The sequence below is a fragment of the Crocodylus porosus genome, unplaced genomic scaffold, assembly GCF_001723895.1.
Source record: "Crocodylus porosus isolate Cpor-Errol unplaced genomic scaffold, CroPor_comp1, whole genome shotgun sequence".
Classification (NCBI taxonomy): Eukaryota; Metazoa; Chordata; order Crocodylia; family Crocodylidae; genus Crocodylus; species Crocodylus porosus.
The window spans coordinates 86655159-86674648 of record NW_017728886.1 but is presented as its reverse complement, the minus strand read 5'-3'; the positions used below and the strand labels follow the sequence as shown (position 1 = coordinate 86674648).

The 19490-nt window shown below is 44.6% G+C and overlaps 1 protein-coding gene across 1 annotated transcript in view; it reads left to right on the top strand.

Moving 5' to 3' along the window:
• Positions 1–4232: 4232 nt before the first annotated feature.
• The window catches only part of TBX20 (T-box 20), a 50110-nt gene continuing 34852 nt past the window's right edge, over positions 4233–19490 (top strand). The window contains exons 1-4 of the mRNA XM_019538540.1: positions 4233–4622; positions 10116–10350; positions 13043–13207; positions 18629–18737. Of these exons, the coding sequence (XP_019394085.1) occupies positions 4496–4622; positions 10116–10350; positions 13043–13207; positions 18629–18737 (636 nt within the window). The 5' untranslated portion in view covers positions 4233–4495. The remainder of the gene's footprint in view (positions 4623–10115; positions 10351–13042; positions 13208–18628; positions 18738–19490) is intronic.

Sequence of the window (19490 nt, the reverse complement as noted above, 5' to 3'; positions counted from 1 at the left end):
GACTTTCTGGCCGCCGAGAAGAAAGCGGAGGGGGCTTTGCAAATTCAAATGCTCGGGGCAGGGCTGGGAAGGATCTGACCGGTCCCAGGGCGTGAATTAGAGTCAGGCGGGGTTGAGCCCCCCGCCCCGCAGATTGTATTCCGCCGGGCGGGGGTCCTGGGGCTGGATTGGGAAGGGTCCTGCTCTTCGGGCCTGGATCTGGATTACCTGGGGGGGAGGTCGAGATCCCCGAGGTGCGGGAGCAGATCTCCCGTGGAGAGGAGCCGCTCCGACCGCGGCCGGGGGCCGGGGCAGGCGCCCCCCCCCCCGGGGCTGCGCAGTTTCACCTCCCGGATCTCATCCCCCTGCAGGCGGCACCAGGGGCCGGGGGTGGGGAGGGGGGTCGTCTAGACGAGACTCATTCCCTTATCTGAGGCGAAAGAAAATAAAGCTTCTCGTGGGAGACGAAGCGGGGGGATTTCACAAGCGCCACTGCCGCCCCGCCTGCAGCCCTGATGGGGATCGGTAGCTGGGCCCTGTGTGTCCCGTCCCCCCTGGTTTATTCCTGTCTGATTGCCAGCTCTTGTGCTGGCAGCATGCATATGCCACAAGGGAGGCTCTGGGCCCTGGGAGCCCTCGCCCATCTCGGAGAGCCCGCACCTTGGCCCCCAAGAAACCCCCCCCCCCGCCCTTCTCTCCTATCTCCAGTCACTAGACAGATCCCCTCCCCCCGGGGGAGATGGAGGCATATGGGGGTTTTCCCGCCTGGGCACAGTTTTGGGCTGGGTTGCAAGGCCGAGTGGTGCCCACGGAGGCAAGGCTTGCCCAGACAGCCCCCTGGGCTGGGATCTGCGCTGTGGCCCCATCACACCATCGCCCGTGTCCCAGCTCCCACTGCAGCACGGGAATCCCCCTCCCTCCAGGTTGAGGCAGGAGTTATCCCCAGATGAAGCGTGCCAGGGATTGGATTAACCCCACGTCGCATCCTGTCGCCACCAGCTCTCTGGAGCTGCCTCTACAGAAGCCAGAGACTGGGGTTTTCCCCTCTCATCCGAAGCGGGGGCGATCCCGTCCCCTCCACCAGCGCCTCTCCCTGGGCGCTGTCCCCCCGCAGAGGCGATGCCTGCCAGGAATCGCCCAGGATCTCCCCTTTCTTTTACAGAGAGCGCCTCGTGTTCCTGTGCCCAGTCGTTTTCTGCTTAGAAATTGTTTTAAAGGCACTTGAGGAACATTTCCCAGGGAATTTGACGCGGATCCCTAGCCAGGTTATTTTCATCTTCCGGGGGGGGAGTCTTGGGTGCATCAACCCAAACACAGGCAGTGGAAACCCAACCCAAACCAAACACAGGCGCTCAGCAAAGGGAGCTGGAGAGCATTTCTGTTGCTCTTTTGTAGCGGTAGAAAGACCCGATCCTGTTGTTTTAACATTTTCCCGAAGTGCCTAGAGAGAGCGAGAGCGAGAGACCTATTCGAGGCCAATTGAGCCCAGACAACTGCACGACCAAACAAGGATCCCCTCCTTTGGCTCTCGCCTCTTGCCGAGCACAATTTTAGGGCGAATTTTGATTTTAAACACCTGTAGGACCCGAATAATGTTTCAGCCGGGGCCGAAAGATACACTGGAGGGAGACGCTTGGAGAAGACATCTCGCCAGTGACACGGTTGTAGATCAATATAATGTGCACAGCGTGATATAGGTGACAGCTCATATTTTAGTGGAGGCGGTGGAAGCGCTTCCGTTCACCTCTGCATTGGGAAGTTATATTCACTGTACCTATACCTAATACAGACGATGTATTAGGAGTTCTGCAAAATGGGGCTGTGGCAACCCTGATCAAACTGGGGACCACATAACAACACTGCCCTCTATACAAGTTTGCGGGTGACTTGGCAGAGATTCATTCCCTTTCCTCAAGAGCATTTAGACTGGTTAAGGCAGTCCTTGGAGACGTGAGAATAACTGCAGAGTCTCCCTGTGCCTGAAGAAGGGTGTTTGTGCCCGAAAGCTTGCAAAAGAACTTGGTTCCAGCTACTCAGTTGGTCTAATAAAAGAGATCCCATCTGTCCAAAGAAGCTTGCCTGCCTATGTCCTTCGACCAACACGGCTACAACCAGCAACCCCCCTTAACTAACCTTAAACTGGATTTCTAATTGTTGCTTCAAGTCAAGCAAACGAAAAGAGAGATTCAGTATAACTGAGGCTATATCACTCATTATGACTTTGTGCATTTTTGAGCCAGCAGATTTCAAGGATGATTTTCATTCAAAGGGATACCAATAGCAGAGAGTTTGGGGCGACTGTTGACAATACAACCTAATCACTGGGGCGCTGCTTTCCTACATGTCTGTAACTCAGCTCCCTTAACGAAAGCCTGAGGGCTATTGAGCTGACATGATCCTGGGGTTTGTCTTTGCCTTGCTTTTCCCCTCATAGCCAGAACTCATCCTAGCGGAGTTAATTCATCCGGATTATTTGAAATGTATCTGGCCCTGATCCTCTGGTCCTTGACTCCACTGGGGGTTTTATTCGGGGAAGCAACCCGGCAGGATCGCGTGTGGCTCCAGCTCGCCAGCTGGGCTGATGGAGCTGAGTTGTGCTGCCTAACCCGGACTGGGGCAGAGGAGACCTGTAGCCTGTGTTGAATGGGCCTCGCCGATCTCAGCCTTTCCAGAAATAGGCATGGAAAGGGACAAAGTCGCTGCCACGTGCAATGAAGCTGGCGATCGCAGCAAGATCGTTTGGTTCCCCTCGTCTCAGCTGTATGCCGAGGTGTGCTGGGGCACAAGAGAGGACTAAGGACTTGATGTACACAAGGGGACTTCAAGGCACCCTCGGGGAGGGGCGATCGCAGCAGGGTCCTCACTCAGGAACCACCGATCTGAAGCCCGGAGCCTCCATCCGAGAGGGCAGGCGGTTGTGGCCGCTCAGGAAACCCACGTGAAAGCCGGTGGATATGGGACTCGAAGGGGAGCTGTGTTTCCTAGGCCATGTAGAGCAAGGCTCTTCGTGGGGGGGATCCACACCGCATACCTTAGAGACGTGCACTCCTGCATAATCCCCCCTTCCACACGCGCACAGACAGGGGCGGGTCCAGGGGGGTGCACTGGGGCACTTGCTTCCCCCCCCCCCCTTTGATTCTTGCTCCACCCAAAGTATAAAGCCCGGCTATGGCAGCAGCATTTCCCTGCAGGCAGTGTTAAGGGAGTCACTTGACCTGCCAGGTTGCAGCCAGGGACGTTTCGGTTCTCAGGAGAAGGGCAGTAAAGCCCCGGACCAGAGTACCTAGAGAGGTGGTGGAGTCTACCTCCACAGAGGTGCGGAAGCCCTAGGTAGACAACGCCTTGGCTGGGGTGAGCTTGTGGGGAAGATCCTGCTTTGAGCAGGGGGCTGGACTAGATGACCCATGAGGTCCTTGGCAGCCCAAAGTTGCGATGATGAGATGATGCTATGATTTCCTGGCTCCTTGTGATCTACCTCATCCTTTCCAAAGTCTTCATTCCCCCCGAGTGTGAATGATCCTCCCTCCTTTTCCCTGGCCTGGATGTTCCCCAGCATCAAAGGAGCCTTTCTTCTGCTGTCTGTTCCTTGCTGCTGGTAATGAAGCTCCTATTTGGCAAATCGTTTTTAATTCATTCCAATAAAATTATCTTGGGGTGGGGGGGGTCTTTGCTTTTGCTTCCTTCCATCTTCAACTGAATAAGCCAGCCCTCGGCCCCTGGTCTGTAACAGCTTCCCGTTTCTTTTTAACGGGGGAAAAAATACGCTGTTTTATGCGTGCATTTCACCGTCTGCACCCGCCCCCTTTTCAATGCCGGGCTAAGCCTGACCTCCAGGTCCAGATCTAGGCGCCTGGAGGAATCCAGGCTCGGGGAAGAGGTGATATCTTGTATGAGGCCGACTAAGACGCTTTGCCAACAAATGCCTGCATTTATTTGCGAGCTAGGTGCCCGGCGTCCATGCCTTTGCCTGCCAGCTCAAACGTGTCTTTCTGGTATGCCCGGCTTGACAGATCAGGGCCGAGTTAGAGGAGCTTCCCTTCCCCCCGGCTGGAGAGGGGAGGGAGTTGCACGGGCTCCCTCCTCCCACCCCTATCAGCAGGATCAGCGGAGCCCTTGACGTGGCCCGGAGCCGATTGGCCGGCAGCCGATAGGATCTCTGCGGCCAGCAAATTAAGGCGGAGGGGAGTAGGGGGGCGACCGCAGTGTCCACGCCGGCCCGGGCTCCCAGCCGCGGAGAGCGATCAGAGCCAGCCCAGCCCTGCCTCTGCCTCCTCGCCTCCGCCTCTCCCACCACCAGGGACATGAGGGCTCCCGTTTAACCTGCTCCTGCTCGGGGGCTCTAGCAACCGGTTAGGCAGAGCCACCCGCACCGCACAGTGTTGATCCGGGGCAGGCTAGACGGTCTGTCCTCTCCGCGTTAGAAACCCCCCTCCTTCCCTCCCTCCTCCTGGGCTGGAAGCTGAGGATCCGCTCAAGACGCTCTTGCCTGGGCTGTGCTAGGACTTGCGCCGGGATCATGGAGTACACAGCATCCCCCAAGCCTCAGCTCTCCTCCCGGGCCAACGCCTTCTCCATAGCGGCCCTCATGTCAAGTGGGAGCTCCAAGGAGAAGGAGAGCGCGGAGAGCACCATCAAGCCCCTGGGTAAGTACCCGCCTCTGCTCCGCCTCGCCCCCAGCCCTACAGGTGCGGATCCCGGGAGCGGGGGCAGGCTGAGCATCGTTTCCAAGCCCTGGAGGGCAGATCAGCTACCACGGGAGGGGGGGAAAGTGCTGGTAGAAGCCAGCCTTCCTGGGGTCCTGCGCCTTTTGACTAGACAAATAATAAATAAGAAGAACATCAGACTTGCCATTTACCAGGTCAGACCGGTATCCCGTGTCCCACAGGAGTAGAGAGCGGATGCTGAAGAAATCTCGCCCAAGGAAACCCCGCTGCCTTTCAGACTTTACACGGGTTTCTCGTGGCAGAGGGTGGGAAAGGGACTGGGAAAGGTTTCCCCCACCCCTTAGATGAGCAAAGGGCAATGCCAGCTCCGAAGTGGCTGGCCTGGAAGGCGAGGGAGTAAGAGCTGCAAATCTGATACAGAGCAGGAGTTGGCTTAACTTTGGCAAGCCGAGAAGCGCTTTTAAAACCCGAGGAAGTGGGATTGCTTTATGCTCCCGATCCAGTTTCAGCCGACTCTAAAAGCGTGCCTAAAATTAAGCCAACGTGTCCTGTTATCGATATAGAAATGAGCTGCGCGGTTCGCTCGCTCGGGTGTACATCTAATTTTTCCAATTCACCCACAACGGGAATATATATCTCCATGTATACATTCCTCAGATACAGAAGAAGACATACAAAAACTAGAACTCTTGGTTCCAAAATGATGCCTTTTATCAGACCAGACAATTCATATATATAAGGAAAATATATCTTTACGCCGGGGACCCACGTCTGGCAACCCGATAAAGCTCGGTGGTACGATACGCGGGAATCACCTTTAAATATTTTGTAAAATTAGATGAGATGTGCTCTCGTTGTCTCTGTATCGATGTCATAAGTGTATTCAGACTAGGTTCTTTGGGTAAATGTGATCTCTTTTATTAGACCAACTTGGTTCTTCGGGCAAATGCGATATCGTTTATTAGAGCAAGTAATTTGGTCTAATAAAGGAGCTCCCATTTGCCCAAAGCACCCTGCCTCCCTAGGTCCTTGGACCAACACGGCTACAACCAACACCCCCGGATAAGTGTATTCACGCAGCTGAGATCCAGTTTTCACAAACTATAAAGCGAAATGACACGATGTAGATTTGTGTGCGGATATAACGCATACAAAAAGATCATCAAATACAATCATTTAAATAATGCAGCGGCGCAAGATGTTCGTAGGATCTTTCCCCCTGTTTTTTTTAGCCAACTATTTCACAAACTGTTTTTTACAAACTAGAATGATTTAGTTGGGGCTGGTCCTGCTTTGAGCAGCGGGTTGGACTAGATGACCTCCTGAGGTCCCTCCCAACCCTAATTTTCTGTGAGTCTATGATAGAAACAGATCATCCTGGCACCCAAATCAGAGAATAAAGCCCTTTCTTTTGTTGAGAACTCTCTTTTTGCGCCTTCCAGAAGTTCAAGCCATCTTTTGTCGTCCTTTTCAGGCCGGGCTGTTATAACATTAGCAAGTAACCATTTTCCAAAGTCCTTCTCTTTTTTCTTCTTCTTGCAAATGCTAGTTCCGTTGTTTATGATCACCATGCATATAGGAAATGCCGCATTTGAGACAGATGGAGGAGAAGGAGCCCTTCTTGGTAAAGGACCTGATTTCAAAAGTCAAACAAAACACCTCACTGACCATGCACAATACTGTGTACAGGTTCAGGAGTACTTATAAAAAAATCCATGTAGGCAATTTTGAAAATGCATTTCTCTCCTGAGCTGTTTAATACTTTGGAGAAACACAATCACGCGGGTAATTTACTGTTAATACCCGGCGGCGGAATAGTAAGACCTGTGGTGGGCATATCTGTATCTTTTATTGTCCACTGGAACAATATCCATTAGCACAAAGCACTTGGTTTCAGGATCCACTCCAGAAAAAGAAACCCTCGTGGTAGGATATCCAGGTTGTAGCCGTATTGCTCTAGAGGCAAAGCTCGTGAAAGAGGTGATATCTTTTATTAGACCAACTAAATACCATAATTTGTTCGCAAATAAAAGGAATCAGCACTCCTGGGAGAGGTGATATCTTGTATTAGCCCGAGTCAATACAATACTTTGTTCGCAAATAAAAGGAATCAACACTCCTGGGAGAGGTGATATCTCTTATTAGAGCAACTAAATACAATGATTTGTTTGCAAATATCTAGTTGGTGTAATAAAAGTTATCACCTTTTCCACGAGTTCTGATTCCTAATGGTAGGAATCATTCTCCTGAAATAGAGGCAAATCACCACATCTATATATGAATAAGCAAGAGAACAACAGAACTAAAAATGTTCCGAGCTGCAGTTCAAGGAGTTCATTTCCAGCTGTTTAAACCCGCCTGGCGATGCCATTTCAAGGCGACCAAGTTAAACAGTTTCCCTCCCGCATTGCTTATGGCTGGTGTTTCGTGGATGGAGCCTGAAGCGCACAGAAATACGGCAAAGGAAGGAGTGCCTCGAAAACTCTGGTTTTAGTTGAGCATTGCATTGAAACTGGGCTTCAGCACGGGCAAGTCGTTTGGATCCGACACCCCTATTCAAACCGTGCCGGAGCTGCTATGCATTTTATGTATTCCTAGTTTCATGATACGCTGCAGACCGGATATGTTATAAAATACGTGCTTGGCAGAGTTGCGTGGGATTATTCGCTATTTCCCCCCCTGTATCTTTTCAAAGCGCTCTTTCTTTTAGCCTTCTCATCGCTTCTTGTTCTCCAAAATAATTCGATTAAAAAAAATAAAATACAAGGCGAATCTAGTAAGCCTATCTCTTAACTGAACATTACTTTCTGAGGATTTTTGGAGAAAAGATCGTTGCCTTGCAATCGCGTGCTTGCACCACTATAGTTTCTGTACTGATGGTCCTGCTTTGAGCAGGGGGGTGGACTAGATGTGACCTCCTGAGGTCCCTTCCAGCCCTCATTTTCTTTGAGTTTATGATTCCCCGGAGTGGGGGCGAGCCGGATGAGATGTTTTTAGTTCCGAGATAACATCAAATAAAATCAGGGCACTGCAGCTTTTTCGATATTCAGATTTAAATGGAGATATTTTTAGATATTTCGATATTCCATGGGAGCGATTACTCCAATAATAGCCCGCCTCTGGCTTGGCTTGAGTAGAAAATTAAATTAAAATTAACTTAACCTTTCAAGTTGTCTAAATAGCGACATGGCGATTTCTCTGATTTAAACGGATCCTAGAAACAACATTGACGGGGCTGCGGGGAGGGATCTGATGCTATTCTTTAATTTAGGGATATTTATCCCAATACCAGCGGCAGAATGACGATCTTTTTTTTTTTTAACGTCTACTGTCCACCTCCAGATATTTTAGACTTAGGCAGCTTACAAAAATTTCACGTGTTTTGACCAACTTAAACGAAGAGCGCCTAAATATGGCTAGATGAGAGATGGGGGTGGTGGTTATAACCGTGTTGGTCGTATAGGCAGACATGAGTAAATGTGATGATACCTTCTACTAAACCAGCTGAAGAGTTGGAGAGCTTGCAAAGAACAATTTCCCCCAACTATTTAGTTGGTCCAATAACGGATATCACATCTACCCCAAAAACCTTGTCTGCCTGTGTGATAGATGCCAGCCGACCTCGTGGCAGAGGCGAGGTCTTTTGTTAGACCGACTCGATACTTGCAAAAAAAAAAATTTATTTGCAAGCTTTCCGGCTGGATACATGATAGATGCATTTTCTCCCCCGCCATTTGAGTCAGTGCTAGAGCTAAGTCTTGCCACCAGCTCGGTCACTCCCCTTGGGACGAGCTGCTGGGCACAGGAGGGTTATACCACGGGGAAACAGAGGCAGCCTGGATATCTGGCAACCCAGCCTCGCCAGTCCTGCTATCTCTCTGAGCTGCAATGTATACCCGCGAGAAGCCGTCCCGCATTACACACTCAAGTAGTTTCTTTTTTTAAGGGCTGGGATCATCGAAACAATTAGACACCCGGCCCCCTGCGTTCAATCAAACTGACTCGTGCTGGGCATTGCAGCTTGAATGAGAATCAGTGGGCACTGGCAAAGTGACCTTCCCATCGCGGTCCCCTACCCAGCAGGAGGTACGGGGCAATCAGCTCTCCCGGTGCGGTTGAAGTGGCCGGGAATCACGAGAGGGTAGGAGGACAGTGCAGCTCTGCAGCCGGGGAACTTGACTTGATTTCTTTCCCCAACCCCCAACCCACCCCTGTGAAATATGGGCACTGCATGCCTGCTTTCTGGACTGGCCCCACACTGTGTCTGGGGGCTTCACAACCTCGAGATGCAGATGGTGAGCAAGCAAGACTCTTTGGGTAGATGAGATCTCTGTTGTTAGACCAACTGAGTAGCTGGGGCGGGGGGGAAGTTATTTGCAAGCTTCCAGCTCAAAATCACTCTTCTTCAGGCATAGGGAGTCTCTGCTGTTCTGAGGCTCCAAGGAATGAAAGAAGCTGGAATTGTGACAGGATGTCAGTGAGAAGGCAAATAGGTAGAAATTAGGAAAACAAAAGACTGAGAAGGGAAAGGAGGGGAAAAAGCCAAAGGCAAGTAAGGGAGACTCTACTGTAGTAGTTTTCCAAGGCAGAAAAGAGGATGCCTGTGAAAAAGTGAATAGCTGGAAATTAGGTTTCCAGGTTGTACCCTTATTGGTCTAGAGGCAAAAGGAATCAGGACTTGTGGTAGAGGTGGTATCTGTTATTAGACCAACTACATTTTTGGGGGGAAAAAAAGATTTTTTAATAAAAAAAATCTTTTTTTTATAAAAGATGCTATATCAGTAAACCAATCTAGTTGGTATAAGATATCACTAGACCAATCTAGCTGGTCTAATAAAAGATATGATATCTTGGTCTAGTGATATCACATCTTTTATTACACCAACTGGATTATTGCAAAAAACCCCCTCTTTTTTCCTTTTTTGAAAAAATCTAGTTGGTCTAATAAAAGATATCACTTCTACCATGAGTCCTGGTAGAGGTGATATCACATCTTTTATTAGACCAAGTGGATTTTTGCAAGAAACCCCTTCTTTTTTGTGCAAAAATCTAGTTGGTCTAATAAAAGATATCACCAGTACCATGAGTTCTGATTCCTTTAGCTGGAAATTAGGAAGACAAAAGGTAAAAAAGGAGGGGAGGGGAGGAAGGGTTGGGGAAAGAAAGTGTAAAAGGTCAAGTCTGGCAGGCATCTGGTGAATCAAATGTCAGACAGGTTGCAATGTGTCATAACTCCAATGTCTATATTGAGTCCATGATTTTCTGTATCCAGGAGCCACAACCAAAAACCCAGCAGATGGTGAGCAAATCATCCTTGATCTGAGGAAACTGTGCTGTGTGGGTCTGGGATCCAACTGAAGGCCTTGAGAGGGTGTTGGCTTAGCAGGGATCTCACCAGGGCTGGAGGGGTCTTCGTCCAGGGGCAGCTTAGGAATCCCTTCCTCATTCTCCCTGTCTCTCTCCCCATCGCAGAACAATTCGTGGAGAAATCCTCCTGTGCCCAGCCCCTGGGTGACCTGTCCAGCTTGGACCCCCACGGGGACTTCAGCACCAGCCCAGCGTCCCTCTGCACCGAGCCCCTCATCCCCACCACCCCCATCATCCCCAGCGAGGAGATGGCCAAGATCTCCTGCAGCCTCGAGACCAAGGAGCTGTGGGACAAGTTCCATGAGCTGGGCACCGAGATGATCATCACCAAGTCTGGCCGGTGAGACTGGGGCTGGGGGGTGATGTGTACCTGCTAGATCCTGTGCAAGCAGCTTGCCAAGGCAATTCAGGGCATGAAAATACTGTGATAGACCGGCTTCTCTCCCCAAGCTCATTGGAGCTCACCCCAATGTGTTTTTGAGGCATCAGGGATCTGGGAAGAGACTCGAAGTCAAGCCCTTATTAGTGCAGGCTCTACCCCTGTGACAGACAGGCAGGCAGACAGGCAGGATCCTCTCCACCTCCCCCTCTGCTGCAGATCATAGCTCAAAGTCATTCCCCACAACTGGTCCAGTTTTGCTGATTCTCTAACTGGGTCACAATTAAGGGCAGGGGGACACTTCCATGCCCCAAGCCTCCAGGCATTTCTCAAAAGTTTTAAAGTACTGTTTTAATTGAAACCTACCCACCCACCCCTGAAGGAGATCACAGCCAGAAGCCACTAGTTCTGTATTAAAAAAAAATGGTATCACATTGATCTGAATTTAATCCACCTTGGGGTGACTGCTGAACCCCATAGCGCTCCCTATGGAGGTGCTACTCCATGTCCTGAGTGCCCTGTGCTGGCTTATCTAGCATGCAAGCCAGCACAGGGCCAGTTGCCTGGTGGGAGAAGGGCGCTTCTGGAGAAGAGAGTTCCTGCTGCTATCCAGAGGGATCAATATTCCACCAGTTCAGTAGGCTTTTGTGCCCTAGGATGCTGGCAGGGGATGGTGTAACACTGTGGCAGGCAACTGTTTAGCCCCACACATGCCCCAAGTGCCACTCCCATCCCCTGCCCAATCTGCTGCCCTACTTTCTGCTCCCTGCACTGTGCCTCTTGCCTATCTGTTGCTCTGCTTTCTGCTTCCTGTCCTGGTTGGCACTGCACTGTCTGTCCCCTCTTCAATCTTCGACATGCCACACAAAAAGGCTTGCCATGCCACTTGTGGCCATCATGTTGTGGGTTGACCACTTCTGCTATAGCGGACCCTACACAGAGGTTCTGGGAAGCAGGGCAGCTGTTGTAAGGATGCAGCAGTCAGTGCCCTCCCAGGCATTCATTGCTTTAGTCTCAGTATGAGATACTTCCCAGTTCAGCTTTCAGAGGCATGAGGGTAGTTAGGGGTGTGGGTGCTTGTTAGGTTTTGAACCTACTGCTCATCAATCAGGTACCAGGGCTACATTTACAGTGTAAGGCAGAAGATGGTCTTAACGGGTCACTGGGGAAGGCAGAAACTTAGGATGCATTTGAGACATTTGGAAACCTTAACAACCTAAGTTTTCAGTGTCCCTTTTCCAGATGTGACGAAAATTACTTCTGCTTTGCTTCATCTGCTTCCTTTTATTGCTTCATTGCAAACATTAACAGTCTAACATTGCTGCTGCACAAATAATTCTAACACTATAAAAGTCCTTATTGTGTATCTTGTATTATTTCCATGTCTCCAGCACAAAACAACTCTCACAAGGCACGTTCTCACAGTTGTTGGAGACAGTAGAAATGCTTCTGTTGATTTCAGTGGGCTTTGGAGCAGGGCTGATTCTCTGCTTGGTAAATGTAGGATTAAAAACAGACACAGTCTTTTTTTGGGGGCTCAGAGAGTCTTCTCTTTCCTTATGCTGAGCCTGATCCTGTTGAAAAGGATAGCAAAAAATCCTCCATGTTTAGTGGGTACTATTATGTGCTTTGCTGTCCTTTATTGGTTACTGTATATGCCATAAGAGACGCGGAAATAATATAGGATAAGCAATAAGGCTTATCCTATATTATTGTGCTTGTGTTAGAATTATTTGTGCATCAGCATAGTGTTCAACTGTTAATGTTTGCAAGCTGCTTCATATTTTTTGAACCATTGCTTTGTATTTTGCTATAATTTTTAGAACTGTGTGTAAGCACACAGAGTCCTGAACATATACTTTAAATATGCTATTTGATGAGTATCTTCTCTTTCTATTCACACATCACGTGCAAAACCTGCACAAATGGTCAAAATAATCATTTAAAATTATTCACAAATTTTTTCATTAAAAATTGTTGGTGTTTTAAAAATCCCAAATGTAAGTCCTTTGGTTAGTTTCAAAAGTCACTTGTTAGTAATTTATTTCCTTGATTACATTATATTTTTGTTAATCAACAATAAAAACCTATTTTGAGTTCGATAAGCATAACATTTGTAATTTGAAGTTTATGTTTTTATTAGGTAAGCAATTTTAGGGAAAATATTAACATGTTTAATTTTAAAATTCACTTTTACCAGAATTCATGAAAGTAAATTGCGCTTGAGAAAAAATTCTCTTTGAAAATGCTGTAAATATAGTAGAAGAAAGCAAGTTTAAAGTTTGCAGGAATATCATTGGAAATAGAGTAAGAAAAATGCTGCAAAATACCTAATAAAATGTGCATATTGATGAACAGTAATACATTATCTTTTTAAATACTTCTTTGAAATCTGAGACATTATATAGTAACTACCAGTCAGATATATATTTTTCATTTCTGCTTAAAATAAATGTTAATTTCAGCTAACAGTTGCATGCATAACTGAGAGCTACAGATCATTTAAACACCCATCAAATTGCAGTATAAGTACGTAGGAACCTCTGTTTCTTTCCTGGTGTTCAGAATGCAATTTCAGTCACAGCAATATTTTTAGTTCTTTTTTTCTCTTGCTTACTCATATATTTACATTTCTAATTTGCCTCTATTTCAGGAGAATGTTTCCTACCATTAGGGTTTCTTTTTCTGGAGTGGATCCTGAAGCCAAGTACATCGTGCTAATGGATATTGTTCCAGTGGACAATAAAAGATACAGATATGCCTACCACAGGTCTTCCTGGTTGGTAGCTGGAAAAGCTGACCCTCCACTTCCTGCAAGGTTTGTGAATTTTACAGATAATTTTAAAAAATGTTTTGTTTTTTTTACTGAGGAATGATTTTTCAGAAGTGTCTGTAAACTGGTGGCAATATTCTGATTAATTTCAATAGTGAAAGATCAGGTCCCAGATCTGTGTTTCAGGCAGCACCATACCCAGACTCCTGACGGCCCTGGGAGAACTTTTAGTCTTGGGCCCCCCTTCACCAGAGATAATGATAATAATAATAATAAAAATTCCATTTTCGGTCCCCCTTTCTGTCCAGGCCTCAGGCAGCCGCCCGGTTTGCCCATAGCTGTGTCCTGCCCTGGTTTCAGGTTCTAAAACCAAGCAGGTATTGGCTTTAGGATCAGCTATAGAAAATGGTTGGACCAATCCACAGAGATGGAAATTTTATATATTAAAAAAATCTTATTCTGTTATGTTTCTTTCCCATTTAAAGCAAGCTAGCCACTGTTTTCTAAGTGCCAGTATAAATATTAAATTACAGCTGGATGCCATTCATCCTCTAAGTGGCATTATTTTCTAACTGATGATCAAACAATATATTCAGTGTTTGCTAACTTGCAATTTTATAATTGATCCATACTTTTCTCCTTCATGGTAGGCATATGTACATGTGTTGTATATACATATACATACCTGTGCACACAAGCATACACAAAAGGTTATTTTTTCAGGAAAGGTAGGACTTTTGAAACTTTGAAACAATAAATAAAATCAATCAGGTTAACTCTTTTTTTACCCCCTGAAGTGCAAGAGTCAATTCACTTCTAAAATGATTCCCTTGTTACAGTTAAGGTTTCAGGTGTAAACTCACGGATTATATATATTTAAATTGCTTTGATACATAGGAAGGCTTCAGCAGCTAATTTAGCAATCATATGCTGAACTCCAGTCACATTCAGCACAGGGCTTAAGCTTATGCTTATGTTTCATGGACTTGAATGAAAACCACGTGCCTAGTGATCTTTCTGAATCAGAGCCTCAGCTCCCAGTCCTGTGCTGAAAAACATGCAGACTCCCATGTTAATAAAAACCTTTCCGAAGATTTGAGGATCCAAAAATATACTTTGGTATATCTGCAGGATTCTCAGGGCAGAGTCAGGGCTTTGGATATTGCAAAGACAGATACATGTTATGCAAAAGAAATAGAAGGATCTGCTTGTGTGCCACTATGGAGCCAAAACCTGCACACCTTGCACATATGAGTAGTCTGACTGAAGTGATAGTCTTGCTGATTGCTGATCTCTCATTGGCAATTCAAAGCTTTAAAAAGTAGATAGTGGATGGCATGGTTCTATTAGAGGCAATGGCTCTGACATTTGTTTTGCCTTAGTAAAAAAAAATTAAAAGTACTTATTATTATTCATATTGCAATAGTGCCAAGGGATTCATTTGGATCAGCTACCTGGTATGCTAAGCAACATCCAAACATAATGAAAAAATAGTTCTTGTCCCCAAGAGTGTACAGATAATCAGGTTAATATTAGTAATAGTATTATTAGTATTATTATTACTACATTAATGGTGGTAGTGATGATGTCTCAGGGCAAAGTCAAATGCCAAGTGCATTCTGAGTGCCCTTGGATATGCCACCAATCCATATGTGAGTTTTGTAGTTATCTTTTATAAAGTACTTTTTAAAATAAATTGTTTTAGGAATATATTATGTGAATATTGAATATTGAAAATACTGATCCTGCTTCCATTGATTACATTATTACATTTTTTGATGGGATTAGGGTCATGCTTATATTACTTTTATTATTTTTATTGTCATTTAGAGTTTGTATGTGGTAGTACCCTGTGGTCTTAATCAGGCCAACATCTCTATACGTTGTGCACAATTCAAACACATACTAAAAGGCAATTTCTGCTTCACTTTCACCATTTTGAATTAAGACAATGCTGATCAGAAAGAAGTATTAAAACATGGGTTTTCATTTCAATAAATGTTTTTACCATTCACATGCCTTTTCTGTCTTTCTGCTGAGCATATTCTTTTGAGGATAAAAGGTTTTTGGGGTTCTGGTGTTTTTACGTTACACTCAGCTACTGCTTTTGGAGCGCATATGCTAACCATTTGTTTAGGGAGTGATACTGCTTAAGTTGAAGTGTAGTGTCTGTCAATATAATGTTTAAGTTATGTGTTCAGGATCTGGACACAGCAATCACATTTTCATAGATGCGATTTCTAAGATCCTGAGCAGCAAACATGTCTGGGTTTTACCTTTCCTCACTTGAATAGAATCCACAAGGCTATTTCATGTATGTAAGTGTTTTCAGGATCGGGGCCTATGGCATTAAGGTGCTGACCTTGCGAAAAACATACATAACTTTTCTCATTCAAATAGCCCCAGTGACGGCAATGGGATTATTCACAGGAGTGAATCTATGCACCTATGTAAGTCCTTGCAGGATCAAGGCCCTAGGGCTTTTTCTTTGTTCTTCTATAAAATAGCTTGCAACACTAGAACTGTGCTTGAAATCAACAAGTATTATGTGATGTTATTTGAAAGCTTATCCCTTCATGGATCTTCAGTATAAATAACAATTAAACCCTTGTCTTTCTGCTGTCAACTTTAAAACAAGTTGATGTTGATACAATCACCAGAATAAAAAGGCTTTTTAGAAAATATTTGTAAATCTTCTAAAGTGCTTTGAGAGAGAGTATTTTACATGGTGATTTTTTTTTGTTTGTTTCTTCTGACTTACAAATTACAGAAAATATTTCAAGGAAATACTAGCTTTGTAAGTTCTGACACGTACGCTTATTCTTTATCTGTCTTTCAACTGCCTCCTTGCAATGATAAAAGATTTTGCTTTACTCAGCTATTCTAACCAATCCAGAGTGGTCTGCATAATGAAAGTACAATATTTGTACTCTTGTAGCCAACTGTAGGAAAGCTTCTCTTTTTTTAAGGTATTTTGACTTACGGTTTAAGCCCAGTTGTGCAAACCTTCTGCCTATGGAATGATAAATTAAGTCCATGAGAAGCTGCATGCTCTCTTTTCTTCCAGTGGATGAAGAAAAGGAAAATATAATAAAAGCCAAATATACAAAAAGAAAGCAATAACAACAACCTTGAATATTTGCCTAAACACAAAATAACTTATCATGAATTTCCACCAGCATGTGTTTCCTAAAACTTTGGAAATTGATCTGAACAACCTCTCACCATCCTGCTGATCTTAGGCATGCTGAGCATTTGCTGACTTCAGTGGGAGTTTTGTGCAGTGGAATGTGTACGTTTATTTCTCTAATCCTTTTGCTCATGCATATCCACATGATCATCCGTTCTCTGTGCACCAGCTGGTAACTATATTTAATCTGGAATTCTCATCTCTCTGGTCTACAAGATTTGGCCATTGGAGAGGTGTGCAGTTCAAACATGTGGAGTCATATGTTCCTGTGGGATCCATTAACACATAGCAAATGTATTAGGATAAAATTGTGAGTTATCTGTGAGTTGTAATACTAAAAGTGGCTGAGATCTAGAGTGTCATAGTAAAAATATCTGAAGAATCCACCACCCTTTCATGTCCAGCACTGCACATTAAAGTATGCAAGTCATACTTTAGGGAGATGGCTTCCTGTTCATTGTTAGCATTCATCTAATCTATAGCCTGTTAACTGTGACAAAAGTTAATTGTGTTTATATAGTTTATGGTGATTGTGCTCAGTAGCTATGTACAGAAAGGTCTCTACTTACTTTCAGAATGCGTATCTTTGGTTTCAAATAGCCAAACCTTCTTAAGATCGAATCTCCATAGCTATGGCTTGCAGTATTGCCAATCCAATCATCCAAAATTATTATCCAGCCTCCAGAAAGCATGCAATTTGCTTAAGAATAATGGCATTTTAAACAATAGCATTTCATGTTCTCATTCTTTTGCTTTCTGAGCCTTAGGGATCACATTTTCATTCTTTTCTTCACAGCCATGCAGGCTTCAATGAAAGCTGAGTTTTTCTGGGAAATGACATGACTCCAGAAACTGATTTTTTTTTAAAGAAAAGCACCCCATATGATAAGTCTTATGATGAAATTATGAGTCCACAACGCTGAGGCAATATCTATATTAGAAGCACTTTACTGGCATACGAATATCAGCATAACATATGAGCAAAACACTCCTAAAGTGGATGGAAAATCTGTGATTTGTACTAATACAGTAAAACTCATCCCAAGAAGTGAAACAAGCTATACAAGTAAAAGGCCAGTTCGGGTGATAGAACATTGCTTTCACTAAGGAATCCTACTAGTTCAGCTATGTTGATCAGGGATCACATCTCCACTAACTCCTGACAGATATATAACTATGCTGGTAAAAGTCTCTGAATGTAGCCCAAATATGATTAACTTTTCCCCCTATCTCTCATCCTCCTTTAAATATTTAGGCCCCATCATTCAGTGATGAGCAATTAGTGCTCCTTTCTGGGACACAAATATATATCAAAGCAAGAGGTATGCACTGAAACAGGTCCCTTTGCATTTTTCCCTGACCTACAGAATTAGTGGGAGGGGATTCCATCGTGGGAGTCAAATAACTTAAACAACGGGAATGAGCAAAAGCCATAGATGCAGTTAACAAGCATAGGCTTTATCAGTTAACACCTACCAAGTATCTGAAGTTAAATCATTGTACACTATTTAATGAAGATATTGTATTTAAAGCATCTAATACTTGAAATCATTCTAGTTCCAACATACTCCTGCCACCCCATCCTATCCTGCCAAATTGACAAAATAGCTGTTAATTTTCATAAACGCAATGACTTTTCATGTCAAGCCACCATGCTGGTTTTCAGCTTCTTATAAACACACATCCTCATCACAATTAACATGTGAGCTAATGAAGGTTGTAATAATTCATGACACTAATAAGAAAAAATATATATTTTTATCTGAATTCTCTGGTTATGTCTTTATCTACGCTATGTTTCTGTTTGAGCTGCAGTCGCTGTTTTTTTAAGTATTTGTTAGCACAGCTCGGTGGAATTTTTCATTTGGGAAAAGATACGACAATGTAATGCTTTGTTAATATCCCTAGCTTAGATTATTATTAGCAGCTAACTAGATAAAATTACAGACATTCATATCAAAATATGCTCCAAGAAGTCTGAGGGCCTAAAAAGTATCCTTTATTATGTTCCAGTGTATGAAGATCTCAGTCATGTATTTTATTCTCTTTTGTTACACATTATTTTGCACATAGGCATCAGTTTAGGGGAAGTCTGCTTCTCTTGCTTTGTGTGCATATCTGTGTTTTTCTAAGCTCTGAGAAAATGCATCTCTCTGAAGCCACTGGATGTCTTGAAGACAAAATGTTATGTCTTAATTTTGTTTGAATGCTTTATGGTAAAGTCTGTAGTTACACAAACCTGACTGTAAGATTTGTGTACTTGTTCATTTGTTTAGGTTGTATGTGCATCCTGACTCTCCATTTACAGGAGAACAGTTATTAAAGCAGATGGTGTCCTTTGAGAAAGTCAAGCTAACAAACAATGAACTGGATCAGCATGGACATGTAAGTAGCTTCCTATGTAGAAAAAGGGTAAAAGATCTTAAAAAATAGCTGGCACTAAACTTGTTAGGCAGAAAGCAGGGTAGATTTGCACCTTATACACTAACCAAAGCAGAGATACATAAGCTTTCTGTGAACAGCAGCTTACGTCATCAGATGCAAAAAGCAAATCTACCCTGCCTTCACCTGACTTCAGAATAACACTAAACTTGTTGACCCTCTAATCCCAATGGCAAAGGCCCGACAAGGTGCTAAGACTGACCTGACCTATCACTTTTCCAGCTGGTCTCTTCATGTCACAGTGGAGGTGCAGCGGCCAAGGTTTGTGGGGAAGTTTGTATTGGGTTTTTGTCTCTTTTATACATAAACAGCCCCCTGAAACTCCCTATTATAAGTTTTATGTTTGCTTTTTGGAGAAGCATATTTCACATCAGTCATCACCAGTGATCCTGGTTTTCCCTGTTGAAAAACTGTAACTTCTCTGGATTTAAAAAAAAATTGCAAATTATCTGATTAAAAAACCCAAAATCCACCATTAAAATGAAATGCCACTATAGATACAGGTATCAGTTGACCACAATGTTTTATTGATATAGTGACAATATTAAAGATATTTGGAAGCCTACTGGTGCCTCAGTGACTATAATAAAATACATTCTAAATAAATATTGGTATTTGATTTTGGGTTTTTTTATCATGGAAAATCAGAGCTCCCCTGCCTGTTCGCTCACCAGGATGCAGGTCCAGGCCCCTCAC